The sequence below is a fragment of the Caretta caretta genome, chromosome 8, assembly GCF_965140235.1.
Source record: "Caretta caretta isolate rCarCar2 chromosome 8, rCarCar1.hap1, whole genome shotgun sequence".
NCBI lineage: Eukaryota > Metazoa > Chordata > Testudines > Cheloniidae > Caretta > Caretta caretta.
The window spans coordinates 45490985-45514895 of record NC_134213.1 but is presented as its reverse complement, the minus strand read 5'-3'; the positions used below and the strand labels follow the sequence as shown (position 1 = coordinate 45514895).

Here is a 23911-nt window from a genome sequence, read left to right as displayed (position 1 = left end):
TCCATATAGAAGCTCAAAAACACAAGAATTTCTTGACACAGCAGTCCCTACACTACTGACGCCAAGGAGTTCATAACAATGGTGTTGATTTGGAAGAACTACTAATAAGAGAATAAAATGTATTTTAAAAACAATTTTCTACACCCAAATCATTTCATATTTCCCCACCCCCAAAAAAATATTTTTTAGACAAAAGGAAGTCACCAACTGAAGTTATATATACAATTCTTAAACCAAGCTGGGGTTGCACACTCAAAGACTAGAAGTTTCTCTCTATGCAACACATCAGAGCAACCTTAACTCTTCTAGTAGAAGGGGAGGGAAAAGAGTAGAGCATTTCAGGGAAACTATGAAGACAGAACGAAGTTGCTCAGGGCCATGGACGCAGAGGTTTTTGTAGGCAGGATGAAGAAAGGGGTGATGCGTATCATTCAGGCCCTCTCAGTAGCACCCCGTCCCACTTCTCCACACACACACGCAGCTCAGCAGACACTTCCTATATGCTTAAAGTTAAAGTGTTTAAATGTGTTATTGTTTAAACATTAAAAGTAGCACTGGGATGAACTGTGCTGCTAGGCTCTCCTCTAGCAAAGCAGTTAAGCACATGCTTAACTTTAAGCACATGAAGAGTCCCATTGTATCTCATGTGTTTAATGATAGATTCTTTAAGGTGCTTTAAGTACTTTCCATATTTCAGATGAGACTTAAAACCAAGGTCCTGATCATATGTGGTTCTTAAAGATCCCATGACATTCTTTTTAAGAGTAGGGATCTTAGAGTCAGCATCCTGGCCACATTCCAACTCTAGGAATTATGGTCAGCCTAAATAAATTCCCTCTACAGTTTCAGTTCTAAAAAGGTACTCTTCAGGTTCAGTTGTGTAGCACTGTTGTGTTCTACTTGACAGTTGCCATACGTCATCCCCAGAAATGGCTGCATTTCACTAGCAGAGTCATCCTGGACTATAGTTCGTAAGTCATTCTGAAACGAGAGGGATTGTGTAAGCATAATATAGATATATCTTTTATTGAAAAGATTGTTTGACATTCTGGAGTTTTGTAAGAAACATGCTGTGTCAGGACATGACAATTAGCCTTTCAATATCCGGTGCCTGGCAGGTATTCAAGTCCTATTAAGGCAACAACAAAGTTCAATTTGAAGTTTATGTGCTAACTTGCTGAAAGGTAAATTTGCAGCAACATATTGCTCCAATGCTTGGGGCCAGATCCAAATACCCTTACTCACAACTGAACATATCAGATGCCACAAGTGGAGGACAACTTTGTGGAGTACGGTGCAACCCAGCATGAGTGAGGGTATCAGAGTCTGACCCACTGGATCTTACTGAAGTCAGTGCAAGTCTTTCCATTGACTTTAATAAGTACTAGATCAGGCTCTTAATAAACAAATGTCATATTCATCCTTAAAAGGGCAAGGGAGTATGAAAAAGTTGAAGAAGAAACAGAGACCCAGAAAGCAGACAGAGAGCTAGCAACTGTGTGGAACTGACGGAAGGAGGAGGAAGGACCAAGTGAAACCAGTTGCAACAAGGATGGTTGTTATATATTACATCACACCAGAAGGTGTAGCCAAGCAGCCCACTTGGATACTGCTCAGGAGTTAGCTACTTGTATTTCCATTGCCACTGCTGGCCAGACCAATATTACAGACTTTATACCACATACCCTTGGCAAGGGGAGTCCTGCAGAGTAGTCAGTATCTCCTACTGAAATGTTCACAGAATCTTGTGCACCAGCTCCCACTCCATTATTTTTGGGGGAGGAGCTATGGAGAAGGTTTGATCTGATGGATTTTTTCATTCACCGGTAGTACTATCAGGCACCTGCCCTGCCCCCAGTTTGAGCTCTCTGGCTGAGAGTGCAGCTCCCACTAAAGAACAAAGATTGGGATTGCTTCCTGTGAGGTAAGGGCTGCCAGCCCTTTCATGATAATCTGTCTAATATGCAGCCAATCCGCTCCTTTATGTTTACTCTGCAAACATCTGCACCCCCAGTGCTGTTCAGGGAAATAACATTGCCCCTCCTTCAGGCTTTCGGTATCGTGCTGTGATCATTTTGTTTTATTAAACAAAATAAAAATTCAGAAAGGTAAATGATTTACCACACATTTCACATGATAGCCAATAAAATTATGCAATTTTGCAACTTTTAGCTTGTCAAAGAGCAGAGCAGACAATATAAAATTGGACAATATCACACAGACACGCTAGGGTGGGGTTAACAATTCTGTGATCGTTATTTGATGACAGGGAAGTTAGTACAAATGGTGTTTAAAGACATGTCAGAAACCAAGGAAAGCTTTTAGCATTTCAAAGTTATGTTGGGGGAATTTGGCAGCTCTGGAAAAATCTTTGAAAGGTTTTACCCCTGAAGTCCACGCATTTGTATTTCCTAGCCAAGGGGAGGACAAACTTTTTGGCCAGACGGCCACATCGGGGTGCAAAACTGTATGGAGGGCCGGGTAGGGAAGTCTGTGCCCCCGCCACCCAAACAGCCTGGCCCCCACCCCCTATCAGAACCGCCGACCCAGCCAACCCCCCGACTTCTTGTCCCCTGACTGCTCCCTCCCGGGACCCCACCCCCCAAACCATGCGCCCGGGGACCCCACTGCCTATCTTACCCCTCCTGTTCCCTGTCCCCTTATTGCCCCCCCAGGCCCTTAACCACACCCCCACCCCCTGACAGGCCCCCCAGGACCCCACTCCCTATCCAACCCCCACTGTTCCCTGTCCCCAACTGCCCTCCAGGACCTCCTGTCCCTTATCCAACCCCCCGGCTCCCCTACCATGCAGCTCAGAGCAGCAAAAGCTCGCAGCCCCGCCGCCCGCCAGAGCCAGCCGGGCTGCCAGCATGGCTGCAGGGGAGGAGAGACAGCAGGGGAGGGGCCGGGGGCTAACCTCCCCAGCCAGGAGCCCAAGTGTCAGGCAGGATGGTCCCATGGGCCGTAGTTTTCCCACCTCTGTCCTAGCCCATACAGGGTATGTGGCATTCCTTCTGATTCAGAAGAACTGGGCTGTTTCTGTCTCTGCGCCACACCTCAGAATATGGAGCATGAATGTACCAGAAGAGTAATGCCAATACTCAGTCCACTCCGGCTATTTCTTCCCAGACCTTAGAAGGTTAGAGAGCAGCCTCTTGGGTCCCTGCTAGATATCCCAACCTCTCAACTTGGATTAAGAGAAAGTATTCGAGATTTAAAATTAAGAAATCATAATCCTAACTGAAAAGGAGTACTTGTGGCACCTTAGAGACTAACAAATTTATTTGAGCATAAGCTTTCGTGAGCTACAGCTCACTTCATCGGATGCTCAAATAAATCTGTTAGTCTCTAAGGTGCTACAAACACTCCTTTTCTTTTTGCGAATACAGACTAACACTGGCTGCTACTCTGAAACCTAACCCTAACTAGGCTCTGGCCCTGGTTTTTAATAATGGTTCTAGGGACAAGAGAAAGCCACAGCCTGACTGCAGCACCATATAAGCATAATTGATTTCGGAGCAGAAATTGGAGTGAGTAGCGTATTAAACTCCAAAAATGCCAAGGCTTTCTAATGTAGGATGACAGGAGAGAGAGTGGTGTGGAATAATTCAGGGGGGGTGGGGTGTTCAATATATGAAATTTTTGATTAAGCTTAGAGAAGAAGATATTTCTAAACTACCAGATAAGGCAGATGTTAATGTAACAAATGTCTCCTGGGCTCCCTTATCTAAAGGCCATCCAATGCAGTTGGTTTATTTGGAAGGTATGTACACTGGCACTGAGAGGCACAATCACTTTTGCCCAAGAAGGCCTGGCCAGGTTGAAGATTTGCCACATTACCTACTATTATGTAGGTATTATAGATGTTTTTCCTCAAAAGTTATCTCCAATCTTGGCCCTGAAACCTTTTGCATCATTAACTCAAGAATTAGTATGGTTGTTATCGAGCAGTATTGTTTCAGTTATACAGCCAGTTATCCTATTTGCCCACTCAGCAAAAATAAAAGACTGTGAAATTAATGCTCTTTATGATGTAAATAAATCAATTTGCTTCGAACACCTCTAATTTTGTTTCTGCATGTTATGATCTATTTTAAAGATGTCAGTTGAATTTAGGAGAAAGGTTGAATGTGGTTTTTTGTATTTTGATCATTTTAAAATTTATATTTGTTTCATCGAGCATCATGGCTAACTGCTAAATCTGAGTTTGTTGGGTGCTGCTGTTTAATTCAGGATGTGCTAATTTCTCTAGGATTTTCTACAGTTTATCAAGGATCTCAGAGCAGTTACTCTTTTACCTACTTAGCATGTAGGCTAGTCATAGTTTGGCTTCTATAGTATTCCTAGAACATTTTCTTTACTTCTCTCACCCCTAGCAGACAAACCTGTTTTATTCCTACAAGCCTGCACCATTGTCTCAGTGTTCCCAGGGGCAGAGAGGGAAAAGAAGCTGAATATGAAAAACAAGAATTTCATCATCATTACAGATATCCAGCTGGTTATGCTACTGCCACATAGGATCCTGAAGAACCTCCATAGTATTTTCCAGGAGGGCTGAATCCGATTTAGAATTCAGTCAGTAAATATGATCATCAGGCATTTGGATATCACTATCTGATTTCCTAATGTTTCCAGACAATTACAGCAACGTCAGCTGAAGGCTTATCCTTTCAACACATCAATCCTGTTTTCTCCACTGTCATTTGGATGTTTAGTTATGGAACTTGGGGCTTCACATTGCCAAGCTTATTTTCTCTTGCAGTTACAGAGGTCACCTTCTGACTGTGTAAAATCCCCAAGCAGATCTCTGGGTTAAGGTGTTCCTTGGGCCAGTGTTCTTGAACATACAGGTTCCCTTCACATAGTCCTCCTATTCAACAAAAGTAGGCAAGTAATCCCAACCCCTATTCAGCCAAACACATATTTAACTTTAAGTACATGCTTACATTCTGTTGAAGCTGATGGGCCTTAAAGTTAAGGATATAAGCACCTGCTTAGTGTTTTGCTACTATGAGGGGGAGTTTCTACAACTTAATATTTTGTTTCCAGTTTTAATTTTTCCTCTTAATTTTCTTGAGCCTTGTGCCCTTAGAATACCTTTTAACACACAGTATTCTAGCACTTAATCATGAGGTTCATATTAAAGGCTTCAAGTATCGGGGCACTGAAGTAATGAACCTCATCTATGTGATGGGCTCTACTGTTCACCCACTCATTGACAGCTACTTCCTCCTGAATTCTCTTGCTTTGTGCTGCATGGACCACCTCAGGCTTTGCCATTTTTCTTTATTCTTTCCACAGGTCTGTTACTATACCTATACACTGGGCTTGCATTCTTCTGACCTATAGCCTTGGATGACCTGTCACAAGCCACGCATCATAGGGCTAGGTTAGCATTTGGATGGGAGACAGAACATGCAAGTGCTCTTCACTTCGTAGAATAAGCCAATATTCTAGTAGGTGTAGAAGGTAACACGGTGTTCTTTTGTAGAAGGCATAAGACTGAACTGTAAGCATTGAGAATCTTTAGAAACACAAAGTAAGGAAGTCTTGAGCAGGTCAGAAATTAAGAGTGTGGGTAAAATGAGTGAGCATGGGATACCATGAGGAAAAACAGTAGTAAAGAAAAAGAAAAGAGCCACAGCTCTTCAAAAACACAGTAGTCTTCTGTCAGGATTCCCTCCCCAATCTGAACTCTGGGGTACAGATGTGGGGACCTGAATAAAAGACCCCCTAATCTTATATTCCACCAGCTTAGGTTAAAAACTTCCCCAAGGCACAAATTCCTTTCCTTGTCCTTGGACGGGATTGCTGCCACCACCAAGCGATTTAAACAAACATTCAGAGAGGGGCCACTTGGAGCCCTATTCCCCCCCAAAATATCCACCCAAGCTCCTTCACCCCCTTTCCTGGGGAGGCTTGAGAATAATATACTAACCAATTGGTTTAATGTGAGCACAGACCAAACCCTGTTTTTTTAGGGCACTGAAAATCAATCAGGTTTTTAAAGAATTTTATTTAAAAAAAAAAAAAAAGTAAAAGAATCACACCTACAAAATCAGGATGGAAGGTAGCTTTACAGGGTAAATAAAAAGATTTAAAACACAGAGGATTCCCCTCTGACTTTGCTTTCCAGTTACATACCTCTTAGCATAGGGAAAATTCACAAGCTAAAACAAAAGATAATCTAACACTGGGTCCCCAACGCAGTGCCCGCGAGCGCAATGGCACCCGCTGGGGCAGTTGTGTGCACCGGAGAACCACCCGCCGAAATTCTACTGAGAAGCACTGCCATTTCTAGGAGGCATTTCAACGGCGACCCTTCTTGCCGCTGCCGTGTCTCGGCGGCATGTCGGCGGCGGGGTGTCTGGCATCTGCCAGAGTCTTCTGGGAATAGGCATATGCTATCCCCACAGAAAGGTTGGGGGACCACTGATCTAACATATTTTCTTGGTTTGCTTACAATTTTTGTAATCTTAGATGGTCCTTTCAGGTATGTTTTTAGGAGATGATTTTTCCTGCCCCGGTCTCTCTCTGTCAGAGAGGGAACAAACAAAAAAGAACATAAACAAAACCTCCCCCCTCTTGCCCCAGATTTGAAAGCATTTTCTGGTCAGGTGCCAACTAGGTTAATTGAACTAATTAACCCCTTACAGGTAAGGGGATTCTGTACCTCTGGCCAGGAGGGATTTTATGTTACGGTCTTTTTACTAAGCAAGATAGGTTACCAAGAGCACATCATACAGAGCCGTAATTCTTTGCATTAATTCTTTGCATTAATTCAGACTTTAAGACAGCAGCAAGGTCAAGATTTCAGTTCTTATCCTCAAAAAAGCCTTTATAGAAGTAACCCCAGCTATGCTGTGGGACTGCCCCTCACTCTTTTCAGTCATGACAGCAGAATTCCACAGCAACTGGGAACCTCAAAAGTGACAGAGGAGACAGTTTGCTCAGCAGGTTGATACAAGTGTGGAACACAAGCCTGGAAGCAATCAACAATACCAGACCTCCCTGCTGTCAGATTGAAGCATAAAACCTCTCTCTCTAACCTGCCTTTTCCAACAACTTAAAAAAAAAAAAAAAGATTAGTGAATAGGGAAAAAGCCAGAAGTTCTCTAAAAATAAATTCATTAGAATTCGCAAGGCACTTCGAGATGATGAGTACGGTTGTACTGCCTGCATAGACAGACGATATGATTCCATGTGTTGCTACTAAGCCCTTCTGCCACCATTCCCTTATCAGGTTTTATGCAAACAGGTTAATATAATGTTAAGCCTGGAGATTTTAAAGTTGCAACAATATCAGCAGATCCAAGGAGGCTTGAGCAACATTAACTGCTCCTTTAAGCACGTGCGTTACCACACATAAATCCACACAGCCAGGCCGTATGTGGTAGTTGTCATCTAGTGTAATATTAAGGAACTGCATCTCTTTCCATAACTAGAGGTGCTTAGAAGTAGCATTATAAGTGACAGCATGTGTTCATTTTACTAATTTCTAGAGCACAGTTTATACTTATTGCACACATTGAAGGGAGCAGTATTAGCACATGGGAAACTTTAACGACTACTCTTGTGCAGTTCAAGATTTGCCAATGTCACATTGGCAGGGTTTTGTGACAACCGATCCACTGTGGAGCTAGCCAGCTTCTAGCCTTGTTAACAAAAGCAACAAGCTGAGAAAGAGAACAGAGCTGCTTCTCTCCAGGCTTGCACTGCTTTGCCATAGGGGCAGAGTACAGTCAAACCCCAGCAAAAGGAAGGCGGTGGCATTTGAGACTTTTCCAACACACACACACACACACACACACACACAGTGTACAGCAGCAAGAGCAGAGAGAGGAAAAGAAACGTACTAACAGATGAAGCTACAAAGATATGTGTTACAGAAAAGAACCCACCCATTCTGTTTATTTCTTTCATTTTATTTTCTTGGCCAGAATAGAGAAGGACAAATGCTTAGGAGAATCTCTCTGATCACTCTCTTCTCTTTTCAGTTGTCGCTTTATTCCCATCTCTTTCTTTCTCACACATTTCTTCTTTTCACCTCTCCTCCTTTCTTTGGAGGCAAATGGGACATGGTCAACCCATCCCTGTCTGTCAGACTTGTTGGCCCTTAAACCAAAACACATTGCCACCTCTGAATAATTAATAAAAAAAAAAAAAAAAAAAGTTATCCAGTCTCACGTGTAGATGACTATAGCTCCAAGTCTTTGTTAGCCCAAGATTACTGAAAAAGAAATTGGGGCCCTATAGAAGCCAGGATTAGCTAAAAAACAACTAATTGCTTTGTTCATCAAGATGGATCAGAGACCCTATAAACTGAATGTACACTTCAGTAGGATTTCCCTCCCGGGGAGAAAACACAAGCATGTGAAAGCAAAAACACAAGTAGTTTTTGAAAGTCTTCCTAGGAACAAAAACACTGAAGGAGGCAATTTCCACAAGCTAAGTACTCTCAGGGGTCTAACAAGAATCTTCCCTGAAATTGGCAATCTGGAACAGAATGTGAGCAGCTCTACAGCGATTCTTATTAATACAGAGTACTCATGTGATGCTTTGTCTGTCTAGGTACAGCCTGTCGCTGTAGTATCCAAGTGCCTCCCAACTTTTTATGGATTTATCCTCAGATCACTCCTACAAGGTGGAGAAGTGTTTTCCCCAGCCGTAAAATGGGGATAAGAGGCACTGAGAAATGAAGGACCAGATTTTTAAAGTGTGCTTGTTCAGCACCCAGCAGCTCCTATTGTTCTCAGTGGGAGCTGTCAAGTGCTGTGCAAACCCTTGTTAAAAATCTGGCCACTCATTTAGGTGCCTAAACAGGAGTGGAGATCCCCTCCCAACCAGAGCCTGAGCCCTACCTGAGCAACGTTACATATGACAACATCTGTATCACTCTTGGGAAATGGAACCCAGACCTGCCCAGTCCCAGTTCACCACTTTGTCCTTTTTTAAAAGATAGTTGGGCTGTGGTTAAGTCTGTCCGGTTTTATTCAGAAGGTTTAGATTATAAAACAAACCAAGTGCAATGTATTTGCTGCAGCCATCCCAATGTTAAAAACCCAAGAAGCAGCAGAAGTTACATGGAGAACTTTTGGTGTTTGGTTAGCCAGGTTTGATTGTATTATGCAGTCAGCATAAACAATACAGCAGGCTCAGCACAACACCCTAAAATGCCGGTCTCTGAACTTTCTAGCAGTCTCAAACTCGTATTCTAATTTGCAGTTTGAATCACTTTCACTCAAAGGGTCTTGTGACTAAAGTTACTGGTCAAGATGCATTCTGGTGTCAGCAATACTGAAACTCACTAGACACCACAGACAAGCGTAACACCAGACATAATGTGATAGCTGCAGGGACTTAACAGAAGTATATTAAATTCATTGGCATCATTTTAATTAAGACTTTACAACTACGAGCTTCCTGTCCTCCCCTCTACTCTGGAGGCAGGACAAAAACACACACACACACACACCCCCTGGGCGCCCCATCATCTCAGGCATTGGCACCCTGACAGCAGGATTGTCTGGCTATGTAGACTCCTTCCTCAGGCCCTATGCTACCAGCACTCCCAGCTATCTTCAAGACACCACTGTCTTCCTGAGGAAACTACAATCCATCGGTGATCTTCCTGAAAACACCATCCTAGCCACTATGGACGTAGAAGCCTTCTACACCAACATGGACTACAAGCTGTCAGGAACAGTATCCCCGATAATGTCATGGCAAACCTAGTGGCTGAACTTTGTGACTTTGTCCTCCCCCATAACTATTTCACATTCGGGGACAATGCATACCTTCAAATCAACAGCACTGCTATGGGTACCCGCATGGCCCCACAGTATGCCAACATTTTTATGGCTGACTTAGAACAACGCTTCCTCAGCTCTCGTCCCCTAACGCCCCTACTCTACTTGCGCTATATTGATGACATCTTCATCATCTGGACCCATGGAAAAGAAGCCCTTGAGGAATTCCACCATGATTTCAACAATTTCCATACCACCATCAACCTCAGCCTGGTCCAGTCCACACAAGAGATCCACTTCCGGGACACTACAGTGCTAATAAACAATGGTCACATAAACACCACCCTATATCGGAAACCTACTGACCGCTATTCCTACCTCCATACCTCCAGCTTTCACCCTGACCACATCACACGATCCATCATCTACAGCCAAGCTCTGCGATACAACCGCATTTGCTCCAACCCCTCAGACAGAGATAAACACCTACAAGATCTCTATCAAGCATTCTTACAACTACAATACCCACCTGCAGAAGTGAAGAAACAGATAGATAGAGCCAGAAGAGTTCCCAGAAGTCACCTACTACAGGACAGGCCTAACAAAGAAAATAACAGAACGCCACTAGCCATCACCTTCTGCCCCCAACTAAAACCTCTCCAACGCATTATTAAGGATCTACAACCTATCCTGAAGGATGACCCAACACTCTCACAAATCTTGGGAGACAGCCCAGTCCTTGCCTACAGACAGCTCCCAACCTGAAGTGAATACTCACCAGCAACCACATACCACACAACAGAACCACTAACCCAGGAACCTATCCTTGCAACAAAGCCCATTGCCAACTGTGCCCACATATCTATTCAGGGGACACCATCACAGGGCCTAATAACATCAGCCACACTATCAGAGGCTCGTTCACCTGCACATCCACCAATGTGATATATGCCATCATGTGCCAGCAATGCCCCTCTGCCATGTACATTGGTCAAACTGGACAGTCTCTACGTAAAAGAATAAATGGACACAAATCAGATGTCAAGAATTATAACATTCATAAACCAGTCGGAGAACACTTCAATCTCTCTGGTCACTCGATCTCAGACCTAAAGGTCGCAATATTAAAACAAAAAAACTTCAAATCCAGACTCCACGAGAAACTGTTGAATTGGAATTCATTTGCAAATTGGATACAATTAACTTAGGCTTGAATAGAGACTGGGAGTGGCTAAGTCATTATGCAAGGTAACCTATTTCCCCTTGTTTTTTCCTACCCCCCCCCCCCCCCCAGACGTTCCTGTTAAACCCTGGATTTGTGCTGGAAATGGCCCAACTTGATTATCATACACATTGTAAGGAGAGTGATCACTTTAGATAAGCTATTACCAGCAGGAGAGTGGGTGGGAGGAGGTATTTTTTCATGCTTTGTGTGTATATAAAAAGTCTCTTCTACACCAGTCTCTTCTACACTTTCCACAGCATGCATCCGATGAAGTGAGCTGTAGCTCACAAAAGCTTATGCTCAAATAAATTGGTTAGTCTCTAAGGTGCCACATGTACTCCTTTTCTTTTTGCGAATACAGACTAACACGGCTGTTACTCTGAAACCACACACACACCACTCTGAAACCTTTCTCCTAGTGCTGCCTCCCTCCATGACTCAGAGTTTCCATCTTCCTGACGAAAGGCTCAGTCTCCTTTTGAAACCTGTCAACATCATTCTCGCATCATGCCAAGCAGATCGCTGGAGAAAACAGAGCAAAACCTCCCTTCACTCGGCCCTGCAGGTTGGTGGGGCACAGAGCACACCACCTTACAGAACTCACAGTCAAAGAAGCAGGAGACTAGAAATCAAACCTTGATCTCCTGCGTGGCAATGCAGAGCACTAATCTCTAGTTAAGTGTATGAAATCCTTATTTTGTATTACAGATGATTTATATTACAATAGTAATAAGGCCTCAGTCAGGATCCCCACTGTGTCATACGGCACCTAGTTCATAGTAAGAGACAACATACAATTTAAGACTAAATAAATCACAGCATATAACTTAAAAACAAAGCCCACCACAAACACTTCCCAGGGTTGTGCTGTATGATTTAAAAAAAACAAAACACACCACACTAATTTTTTGTTCTCTTACCTGGTGCAGAAACCAGGATTTGGCATCGGGTGAGAATAGCCAGGAGGAAATCATTGTGAGAATGGACTGCAAAAAAGATAGTTCACTCAGACAGACGCTAGGAAAGAAAAATGTTACTTGAAGACAGATTCACATTAGCAACATGGCAGGCAAAGTCCAAAGGCAGACACTTGAAGCTACCTTATAAAGTGATTTTGTTTACACTTTCCACAGCCATGTCTTCCCATTCATTCCATGGGCTGCATACACCTCCCAATTGATATCCTTTACATAGGTTTTTAGCCTCTCTATGAAATAAGAACCTTCTCCTTTGCAGCTCCTAATCTCAGCAGTGGTAAGATAATGTGGCCCAAGAGAGGAGGCAAGTTCTAGACAAGCAGTGGGAGTTATGTAGTCACACTTCATGTGGCTGCATCGGTGTGTAGCAAGCAGCAACTAACCCAGAATGTGGTATTTTGAGAAATATGGGAAGACAGAAAAAGGGACACTCCCAGAGACTCTCTTACCGTTATCTTGGGTGAGGAGTCTACGAGCTTCCAGATCAAACTCTTCTTTACTGATCTTTTGTTTGAACCAAAGTTTCAAGTTTGCCCAGTATCTGTGCATGGGAGAGAGAACATTAAGCACTGTAAACAACATTGCTTTGCCTACTATATCTATTCCTTTTCTCCCATTTCTTAAATGGACAGTCATGTAGTTCAGATCCAACATGTAGCTTTTTGTATCATATTAAAAAAATCTAATAAGAAACAATGTTTTAGTATAACTTCAGTGAAAACAGAGAGGGTTGCATAAGAATGGCCCTACTGGGTCAGACCAAAGCTCCATCGAGCCCAGTATCCGGTATTCCAACAGAGGCCAATGCCAGGTGCCCCAAACGGAATGAACAGAACAGATAATCACCAAGTGATCCATCCCGTCGCCCATTCCCAGCTTCTGGCAAACAGAGGCTGGGGACACCATCCCTATCCATTTTGGCTAATAGCCTTCCATGAACTTAATTCTTTTTTGAACCCTGTTATAGACTTTGCCTTCACAACGTGACCTTTGGTTTGACCTAATATGGCCGCTCTTATGTTCTTAGGGGATAAAATGTAATAGTCATGCATTTAGGGACTAACAATAAGAATGTTTAATATAAGCTGGGGGTATATCAGTTGGAAGCAACAGAGATGGAGAAAGACCTGGATGTATTGGTTGATCAAAGATGACTATGAGCTGCCAATGTGATGCAGCTGTGAAAAAGGCTAATGCAATCCTAGCATAGATCAGGCGAGCTATTTCCAGTAGAGGTAGGGTAGTGTTATTACCATTATACAAGGCAGCAGTGAGACCTCACCTGGAGTACTTTGTGCAATTTGTCTCCCATGTTTAAGACAGATTAATTCAAAGTGGAACAGGTACACAGAAGGCCTACTATTAGAGGAAAGGAAAACCTACCTTACGAGAAGAAACTTAAAGGACCTTGGCTTAAGGACCTGATTGCCTTCTATGATGCAGAAACTGGCTCTGTGGATATGGGGAAAGCGATGGACGCGATAGATCTTGACTTCAGCAAAGCTTTTGATATGGTCTTCCCCATAGTATTCTTGCCAACAAATTAAAGAATTATGGATTGGATGAATGGACTATAAGGTGAATAGAAAGCTGGCTAGATCGTCGGGCTCAACGGGTAGTGATCAACTGCTCAATGTCTAGTTAGCAGCTAGTATCAAGGGGTCAGTCTGGGGCCGGTTTTGTTCAACATCTTCATTAATGATCTGGATGATGGGATGGGCTGCACCCTCAGCAAGTTTGTGGATGACACTAAACTGTGGGGAGAGGTAGATATGCTGGGTAGATATTACCCCTCTCTTCGGCACTGGTAAGGCCACGTCTGGAGTATTGCGTCCAGTTTTGAGCCCCCCACTACAGAAAGGATGTGGGCAAATTGGAAAAAGTCCAGAGGAGGGAAATGAAAATGATTAGGGAGCTGGGGCACATGACTTAGGAAGAGAAACTGAGGGAACTGGGCTTATTTAGTCTGCAAAAGAGCAGAGTGAGGGCGGATATGATAGCAGCTTTCAACTACCTGAAGGTGGGGTCCAAAGAGAATGAAGCTAGGCTGTTCTCAGTGGTGGCATATGACAGGACAAGAAGCAATGGTCTCAAGTTGCAGTGGGGGATATCTAGGTTGGATATTAGGAAATATTATTTCACTAGTAGGGTGGTGAAGCACTGGAATGGGTTACCAAGGGAGGTGGTAGAATCTCCATCCTTAGAGGTTTTTAAGGCTTGGCTTGACAAAAGAGGGGGAGAAGATAGGATTGCTCTCTATAAATTAGGGCTGTCAAGCGATTAAACGCATGATGAAACAATAACAGAATACCATTTAAATATTTTTGATGTTTTCTACATTTTCAAATATATTGATTTCAGTTACAACACAGAATACAAAGTGTACAGTGCTCACTTTATATTTATTTTAAATACAAATATTTGTGCTCTAAAAAAGAAATAGTATTTTTCAATTCACCTAATACAAGTACTGTAATGCAACCTCTATCATGAAAATTGAACTTACAAATGTAGAATTACGTACAAAAAAATAACTGCACTCAAAAACAAAACAATGTAAAATTTTAGAGCCTAAAAGTCCACTCAGTCCTACTACTAGTTCAGCCAATCGCTCAGACAAAACAAGTTTGTTTACATTTGCAGGAGATAATGCTGCCCGCTTCTTGTTTACAATGTCACCTGAAAGTGAGAAGAGGTGTTCGCATGGCACTGTTGTAGCCGGCGTTGCAAGATATTTACACGCCAGATTTGCTAAAGATTCATATGTCCCTTCATCTTCTTAAAAGAACTACACTCTGATGCAGAAACTACAGAACCCAAACCACCAAAAAAGAAAATCAACCTTCTGCTGGTAGCATCTCACTCAGATGATGAAAGTGAACATACGTCGGTGTGCACTGCTTTGGATTGTCATCAGCATAGATGCATGTCCTCTGGAATGGTGGTTGAAGATGAAGGGACATACGAATGTTTAGCATATCTGGCATGTAAACACCTTGTAATGCCAGCTACAAAAGTACCATGCGAACAGCTGTTCTCACTTTCAGGTGACATTGTAAATAAGAAGCCAGCAGCATTATCCCTCGTAAATGTAAACAAACTTGTTTCTCTTCGTGACTGGCTGAATAAGAAGTAGGACTGAGTGGACTTGTAGGCGCTAAAGTTTTACCTTGTTTTATTTTGGAGTACAGTTATATAACAAAAAAATTAAAAAAAAAAAATCTACATTTGTAAGTTGCACTTTCACAATAAAGAGATTGCACACCAGTACTTGTATAAGGTGAATTGAAAAATAGTATTTCTTTTATCATTTTTACAGTGTAAATATTTGTAATAAAAAATAATGTAACATTAGCACTGGACACTTGGTATTCTGTGTTGCAACAGAAATCAATATATTTGAAAATGTAGAAAAACATACGAAAATATTTAATAAATTTCAATTGGTATTCTATTGTTTAACAGTGTGATTAAAACGGCAATTAACCATGATTAATTTTTTGGGGTTAATCGTGTGAGTTAACTGCAATTAATTGACAGCCCTACTATAAATACATCTGAGGGATAAACACCAGGGAAGGAGAGGAGTTATTTAAGTTAGTTGCCAATGTTGGCACAAGAACAAATAGGTATCAACCAGCCATCAATAAGATGATGCTAGAAATTTGACAAAGCTTTCTAACCATCAGAGGAGTGAAGTTCTGGAACAGCCTTCTAAGAGAAGTAGTGGGGACAAAAAAAACTTAACTTGTTTCAAGACTCAGCTTGATAAGTTTATGGAGGGGATGGTGTGACGAGGTTTCCTAAAACTGCATATGGCCCACCCACAACTGCTTTTAGCAAACATCTCCAATGTCCAGAGATGGAACATTAGATGGGGAGGACTCTGAGTTGCTACACAGAATTCTTTCCCAGGTGTCTGCCTAGTGGGTCTCACCCACATAATCAGTCTCACTAGTCACCATATTTGGGGTTGGGAAGAAATCCCCACCCCCACCCCACCCCCCGGACAGGTTGGCAGAGAACTTGGGGTTTTTTCACCTTTCTCTGTTGTGTGGCGTATGGGTCTCCTGCCAGTTTGAACTAGAAAAATGGTGGATTCTCTAATTTGAAGCCTTTAAATCAAGATTTGAGGACTTCAGTAACTCAGCCAGAGGTTATGGGCCTATTACAAGAGTGGATGGATGAGGTTCTGTGGCCTGTGATGTGCAGAAGTTCAGACTAGATGATCATGATGGTCCCTTCTGGCCTTAAAGTCTACAAATTTAGGTGTAGTTGAGTTAAGAACATACAAATGGCCATACTGGGTCAGGTCAATAGTCCATCTAGCCAAGGATCCCCATCTTCTGATAGTGCTGGTGCCAGATGCTTCAGAGTGAATGAACAGAACAGTGCAATTTATAGTAAATCATCCATCTTCCAGCCCCAGCTTCTGGCAGTCAGAGGTTTAGGGATACCCAGAGCACAGGATTGCATCCCTGACTATGTTGGCTAATAGCCATTGATGGACCTATCCTCCAGGAACTTCTTTAATTCTTTTTTGAACCCCATTATAATTTTGGCCTTCACAACATCCCCTGGCAATGAGCCTCACCAGTTGACTATGCACTGTGTGAAGTAGTGCTTCCTTATGTTGGTTTTAAACCTACTGCCTATTAATTTCTTTGGGTGACCCCTACTTCTTCTGTTATGTCAAGGGGTAAATAAGACTCCCCTATTCACTTTCTCTATACCAATCGTAACTCCCCCGCCACCTTGGAAAAGAGATGACTAAACTGAATAATCCCTGTCTTTTAAATCTCTCCCCACATGGAAACTGTTCCAGATCCCTAATTATTTCTGTTGCCCTTCTGTTCTCCAATTCTAAATACATCTTTTTTGCAATGGGGCAACCAGAACTGCACATAGTAATCCATAGAGTTATATTGTGGCATTATGATATTTTCTGTTTTATTAGCTATCCCTTTCCTTGTGGTTCCTAACATTGTTAGCTTTTTTGCCTGCCACTGCACATTGAGCAAATGTTTTCAGAGAACTATCCACAATGAGTCCAAGGTCTCTTTGTTGCATTTCAGCCATGTTTTTCACTTGCAGGCTTCAAATTTATCAGAAAACCTTGAACACCCCCCCACCACCACACACACTTTTTATAGAAGGCGAATGGCTTCCAAATACCCGTAAGGCTACCCATACTACAGGTTTTTCTTTGTTTCGTCATTAAGAAATAACGTCAAGTTGTTTCAAGATTATGTTATTTGAATCCATTTAAGGGCCGGTTTGTGCTGACTGGAAAATGGGAGTAGAAACTTTTAAAAACAGGTAGGAAAACTGTTTTCCTCCGAATTATCCATTTTGCCCTTTGCAAACATTTATACATGCCACCAAACACTTGTACTAATGTCAATCACTCATTAGCACAATGATTTAATGACAAGTCAGTCCTGAATGTAGTTATGCAGCAGCAAAGCCAACAGAGGAAGCACAAATACATTAATGCAAAGAATCCTATATATTAACATGCTACTGCTGAATATAACAGTCATACAAATGTACTCCTAGAATACTAGGTGGTGAGAGTAGCACCATTAGGAAGGTGCCATTAGGAAGGTAATTTGTTCATATTTGAGATCAGAGTTTATATTTTACATAGGATCTCAATAATACTTAGCTACAGCACCAAGAGCTCTTAACATCTGTGCGCATTCTTAATACACATTCCTTGACAGGTACCTCCACTAGTTTCTATATTTCTTTAAAGTTTCTCATTCACTGGAATGGTGGTTCTCTTAAAAGAGAAGGCATTTAAAATTCAGAAGACTTTTCCACTAGTTTCGGCATTGAAGGTTAAAACCTGTATGTTGGGTAAACACTCAGGCAATTCAGAAATCTACAAATCATGAGCCCTGCTATTTGTAAACATGGCTTAGTGCCAGAAACTTAGTAATAAATCTGGACCACAGCCAGCAGATTTTACTCTGGCAGGGACAACAAATGGATTTAATAGCAGACAGTACATTTGTTCAGGATAATAAAACATTCAATTTAAAAGGGCATGTAGGTCACATTCATTGTGTCAATTAATGCATGGTTTTTGAAGGCCAGAAAAGGTTTCCACCTTGCTGTCACATCAACTTAATCTTAAGGGCTGTTCAGAGATTCCAAGACAGAGCCAAAACATCTCCTTAGTGGAGGAAGAGGATGGGAGAAGGGAGTATAGCATCTGAGCAAGCCAGCTGACTATCCAAATATAAAGCAGAGAAATATAGGCATTTACTTACTTTTTAGAGTCCTAGTACTGTCTTAAACCTCTGTTTCCCTCTCAGATAAAGATGCAGAGGGAAGCAGAGTAGGCCTCCATCCCACCACCAACATTATTACAGCATGCATGTGTAGCGCCTTACTATCCTCCCCTAACCCCACAGATCCCTACTCCTGTTCCTAAATGATTCAGTCACCACGACAGCAATTATACTTTGTGACTCTGCTGATAAGCACAGGGAATGCCAGGATAGTTAATGCTGTTTCAGCAACAATAAGTGGGGGGGGGGGAGGAAAGGAATGAGATGTCTGTGTTTTCAAATACTGTTGAATCAAACCTATTGTTTTTTAAATCTACATAGGAGAGGGGAGACAAACACTTCCTGTGGCTGTTTCCAGATCCTTCCCCCCCACCCCCTGCCTATATCCTTCCGTTAAATGGATAGATTTTTTGCAGAGCAGACACTGCAGAGCAGCATACATCCCATTTCATGTGTTTCATCCCAGGCAGTGTGGTGGACAGGAAAGGAGCAGAGAGGTGGATCAAAAAGCATAGAGTCCTTAAGGTGATCATATCTCCCAGTCATAGTTACGATCATAAATCATTTTAAAAACATTTCTCCTTTTTCCCATGCTCAGTTCAAACTAAAACATTGTGGTGAATGATGTAAACTTTAAAGGCACATTTGAGGGAAAAGGAAAAGTGCTCCCAATTAGGTAAACAATCGACTCATCAAATGAATACATAATAGAATTGGCCAGTGTTAGATCAACGGGATTTGAAAAACCCTGATGAATAGGAAGCTTTTCCTGACAAGAGGGGATGAGAAACAGCTGTGCTCCACTAACTAAGGGATACAATGTGGCTTACTGGTAGAGTGCATTGGACTAGGACCCAGGAGACCTAGTTCTATTCCCAGCTCTCCCAATGGTCAGCTGGGTGAATGAGCAAGTCACTTCACAGGTCTGTGCCCAGTTTCCCCCACTATAAAATGGAGTTAATTATACTGATCTCTGCTCTAAAATGCAGAAAAATAGAACCTTAATGGCTGAAACCCACTTCTTATAAGTTGAGGTTATGAAGATAAACATAATATAATAGAATAAGTTGTCACCCTGAGTCTGCAGACAGTCTACTACCTGTGCTGCTGCCCATAGCACCCCAGAACAGCAATAGAATGAAATTGACAAAACTAGGGTCAGTATGACTCACAGAAGAGGCAAGCACTGGAGTTATCCATAAGGCAAGATGCCCTCAAAACTGAGATTTAGAGTAGCAGATACCTGCCTTCAAAGTCAGGTGCCTGTGACATAGGATGAAAGGTAGAAGAAAAAAACTGCTTTCCCCCTTCTAGCATCTAGAGGAGGCAAAAGATATGGCATTAGGGTTTATAACATGCCAAGTAGCACAGAAGATGGAGCATCTGAAGATGGATGATGAGAACTGTGCTTCTGTGTTCTCTAGATCAGTGCTTCTCAAGCTATCGGATGTGCGGGACCGGCCATTTTTTTTTCCCCAATGTGCACGCAGACCGGCAGCCGATGGCTCGCGGACCGGCACTGGTCCAGGGACCACCACTTTGAATAGCACTACTCTAGATTGTACAGGTACACCTACACCTCATCCCCCTGCTCCCATCTTTGATACCAGCTTCTGGTTAATACTGGTGTTAACCTTTCAATGCTATAGTATGACCATTAACACTTTCTCCCTGAATCTCCATCAGACACGTCCCTCATCTGCGCTATGCTCCCCCTTTGATAGCCCAAGCTTTCATGCGCTAGAGCAAAGCCAGCTTCTGAGACTCAGGCCAAACATGAACCATGAACTGAAATTAGTGATTATGATCATTCATTCTGAGTGACATTATTTCCCTGTAGGTGAAAGCATTTAAGAACTATTTCAACAAATTCTTATTTGCCACCATGATCTAACAACAAATGTGTTAGAAGCAAACCGCAGCACTCTAACATCCAGAGTTGATGCCCGCCATTAATAACACTACCTAGCTCTCACAGAGTGCTTTACGAGGGACGGAAATATCATTTTCACCATTTTGCTGATGGGAAAATGAAGGCACAAAGGTGTGAAGTGACTTGACCAGGGTCAAAATAACCCAGTGGAAGAACCAGAGACAGAACCCATTTGAACCAATTCAGTTTCTGTTATATTGCTTATAAACAGAAGTCTCTAATTTTTTATTTAAGTTTATTATGGGGGAAATGGAAAAACAATTACATAGCACTAAGTTTAGCATAGGCAAAGGCACATGAACTAAGTGGTCCATTGTACTCATACAGGTTTCAGAGGAACAGCCGTGTTAGTCTGTATTCGCAAAAAGAAAAGGAGTACTTGTGGCACCTTAGAGACTAACCAATTTATTTGAGCATGAGCTTTCGTGAGCCACAGCTCACTTAGCTGTGGCTCACGAAAGCTCATGCTCAAATAAATTGGTTAGTCTCTTAAGGTGCCACAAGTACTCCTTTTCTTTGTACTCATACAGAATCCTTGCAAATTTCTAAATGTACTCCAAGTAAAAGACCAAGAGAACAACCAGTTCTCATCTTGCTTACTAGCTGTTTAGTTTAAGCAGACGGGAAAGGAGGCATCTTTAATTAAACAGGCAGACCTTAAATGACCTAGTTAAGCGCCATGTGTGTTAAAAGTGTGGGCCTACAATTTCTCATGGTGGAACAGGATGTTTCAGTGCAAACCCAGAGGGTGAAAAAAGCTTGCCTCTCTGCATGAAGACCAGTTCATCTAAAGTAAACAAGAGAGCAGCAGGAGTCAGCAGGTCCCTTCCGGCTACATTTGCCAGCTTTTTGCTAAATCCAGAGTTTTAACTGGATCGAATTAAACCGGACAAGCTGGTGGGAGAAGAGACAGAGGCTGCTACTTCATCACTTCCCCTGATCTCTTACTGCCCTCAAAGGCCCGAGCACGGGGTGAAACGGACCCGTTATTAAGCTAGGCCTGCAAAGCTCAAGCTTCCTGTCAATGAATGAAGAGATGCTGCTTAGATGAATAAAGTCATAGACTGCGAGGCAGCGCTGGGACCGCCTAGCGCAGGCCGCGGAGCTGCCCCACGCCACTGCCTAGGCCGATCTGACAGACCGAGCGGCCAGGCGGGATTTCAAAATGGCCCGAGACGGCGACGCCACAGGGCCTCGGGACGCCGGTTCCCGCGGTTGGTTCCCCTGTCAGCCACCGCTCCCTTCCAAACGCCGGCCCACGCCCTCCGCGCGGCGAGGCGCGGGCACCCATGAGCAGGCTCCCGCCCCCGCTCGCCCGCCCGCCCGCGCGGCCCAAAGCGCGAGGCCGGTGTCCGCCGCCCCGCCCCGCCCTGCCCCGCCCCCACCAGGCCAGGACGTCAGCCCCTGCGGGCCGGGGGCTGCCAGTTGTCCTAGGGAAAGTCGAGGCCGCGGGGCGACCAGCGACTGGGACACGCTCCAGGCTGAGCCCCTCGGCCCAGGAGTGGCCTCCACCGGCCGGCAGGCCCCGCTCCCCCGGGACCGGGCAGAAACCGAGGCCGGGGCTCGGCGGACCTAGCCGGGCTGCGTGTGCGGGGCGCAGGGTGGCCGGGAGCGGGCCCCACTCACTGCTTCACGTTCTCGCCTAGCGCCTCGCTCAGGTTCTTCTTGGCCACCTCCAGCTCGCTCACGTACGTCGCCATGGCTCCCTCCGGCGCCTGGCCGCCCTTCCGCGCCGCTCTACGCGGCAACCACAGCATCAACTAACTCGTGCACTGCGCCTGTGTCTCTTCTCCTCCTACCTCCGCTGCTTATTTGTTTCACAGCTCCCGGCCGCGCCGCTTCTTCTAGGGGAGGTCGGGGCCAGTCACATGACGTCCGTCGCCAGTGGTGGTCGCGTGGGAGGAGTAGTGTGTCACTGTCAGATGCTTCAAAAAGAAAAGGAGGACTTGTGGCACCTTAGAGACTAACCAATTTATTTGAGCATGAGCTTTCCTGAGCTACAGCTCACTTCAAGGAACGCATCCGATGAAGTGAGCTGTAGCTCACGAACGCTTATGCTCAAATAAATTGGTTAGTCTCTAAGGTGCCACAAGTACTCCTTTTCTTTTTGCGAATACAGACTAACACGGCTGCTACTCTGAAACCTGTCAGATGCTTCAGTTCCCCAGGCGCCAAGAGGAAGAGGTGGGGGAGCGCCAGCAGTCAGCGCTGCGGGGTGGGCCCGGGGGTGGGTGGGTCAGTATCATGCAGGGCTTGTGGGGCCCTGGCAGGGCAAGATAGAGATGGTCATGTGGGATCAGTTTTGTGAGTCAAGAAGCAGCAACCTGAGGGTGGGAGAGTTTGAGGAGTCATGGTTGTGCCCCCCCCCCCCCCAGTGCTTGGGGAGACAGGGACCATGTGCATTGTGTGTGGAGAGAGAAAGTTGAGGGCGTCTCTCACGGCACAGTCTCATGGGCACAGAAGGTGCACTGCACTGCATGGGTGCCCTGAGTAGGCTCATGGATTCACTGTGTGTGAAATCGTCTCTCCCAGAAACCTTCATTGTAGGTCTGAGTAAATCATCCACCACATAGGATGGACTTAGCCCACATGAGGTATTTATTTGAATCCCAGTGCAAATTCAGAAGCTGCAGAATGCAAGCTATGGTTTAAAAGAAAATTGTCTAATGCCTCATATCATTGTTCACAAATTGTTACAATGATCCAGTGTATACTTAAACAGCCCTGGGCCCAAATCCTGATTTCAGTGCTCAGCAGTTGACTAGATTTAGCCCTTTGTCGTTTTACATAAATTCTCTTCAGTCTAAAGTCTGCATTTTTCTAATTTTGGCCCCAGTCCTGCAAATAATCCTCACTATTCATATAATAGGGTGGGGTCTAAATTAGCTTTAACACTCAAGAAAAAGATCTTGGCAGTAATTGTGGATAGTTCTCTGCAAACATCTGCTCAATGTTCTGCAGCAGCTAAAAAAAGCTAACAGAATACCTATTCGGAAAGGGATAGCTAATAAAACAGAAAATATCATTATGCCACTATATAAATGCATGGTATGGCCATATGTTGAATACTGCATGCAGTTCTGGTCGCCCCAGCTGAAAAAAGATATATTGGAATTGGAAAAGGTTCAGAAAAAGGCAACAAAAATATTAGGGGTATGAAACGGCTGCCATATGAGGAGAGATTAAAAAGACCAGACTGTTCAGTTTACAAAGGAGACCTAAGAGGGGACATGAGAGAAATCTATAAAATCATGAATGGTGTGGAGAAACTGAATAAGGACATGTTATTTACATCCTACACAACACAAGAACTAGGAATCACTCAATGAAATTAGTAGGCAGGAGGTTTAAAACAAAAGGAAATAGTTCACACAATGCACAGTCAATCTGTGGAACTCATTGCCATGGGATATTGTCAAGGCCAACAGTATAACTGGATTAAAAATATAAAGAATTGGATAAATTCCTGGAGCATAGGTCCATCAATGGTTATTATCCAAGATTGTCAGGGACACAACCCTATAGTCTGGATGTCTCTAAACTTCCAGCTACCAGAAGCTGGGACTGAATGACAGGGATGTATCACTTGAAATTGCCCTGTTCTTTTCGTTCCCTCTGAAACATCTGGCACTGGCCACTATCAGAGACTGGATACTGGGCTATTCACTGGTTTGATCCACTCCTGTGGTTATTCTTATGTTCTAAAGCCACACATGCATAACTTTACA

General features: G+C 43.6%; 1 protein-coding gene across 2 annotated transcripts in view; it reads right to left on the bottom strand.

The window, feature by feature from the left end:
* Positions 1-21976, bottom strand: part of TADA1 (transcriptional adaptor 1) — a 35868-nt gene extending 13892 nt beyond the window's left edge. For both annotated transcript variants that reach the window (XR_007358200.2, XM_048862671.2), the window contains exons 1-3: positions 21810-21976; positions 12401-12492; positions 11895-11960 (exon numbers count right to left, since the gene is read on the bottom strand). Coding sequence is in view for 1 of the 2 variants with exons in the window: in XM_048862671.2 (XP_048718628.1) it covers positions 11895-11960; positions 12401-12492; positions 21810-21940 (289 nt within the window). In the remaining variant the exon portion in view is untranslated. The remainder of the gene's footprint in view (positions 1-11894; positions 11961-12400; positions 12493-21809) is intronic.
* Between the last annotated feature and the right edge of the window lie 1935 nt (positions 21977-23911).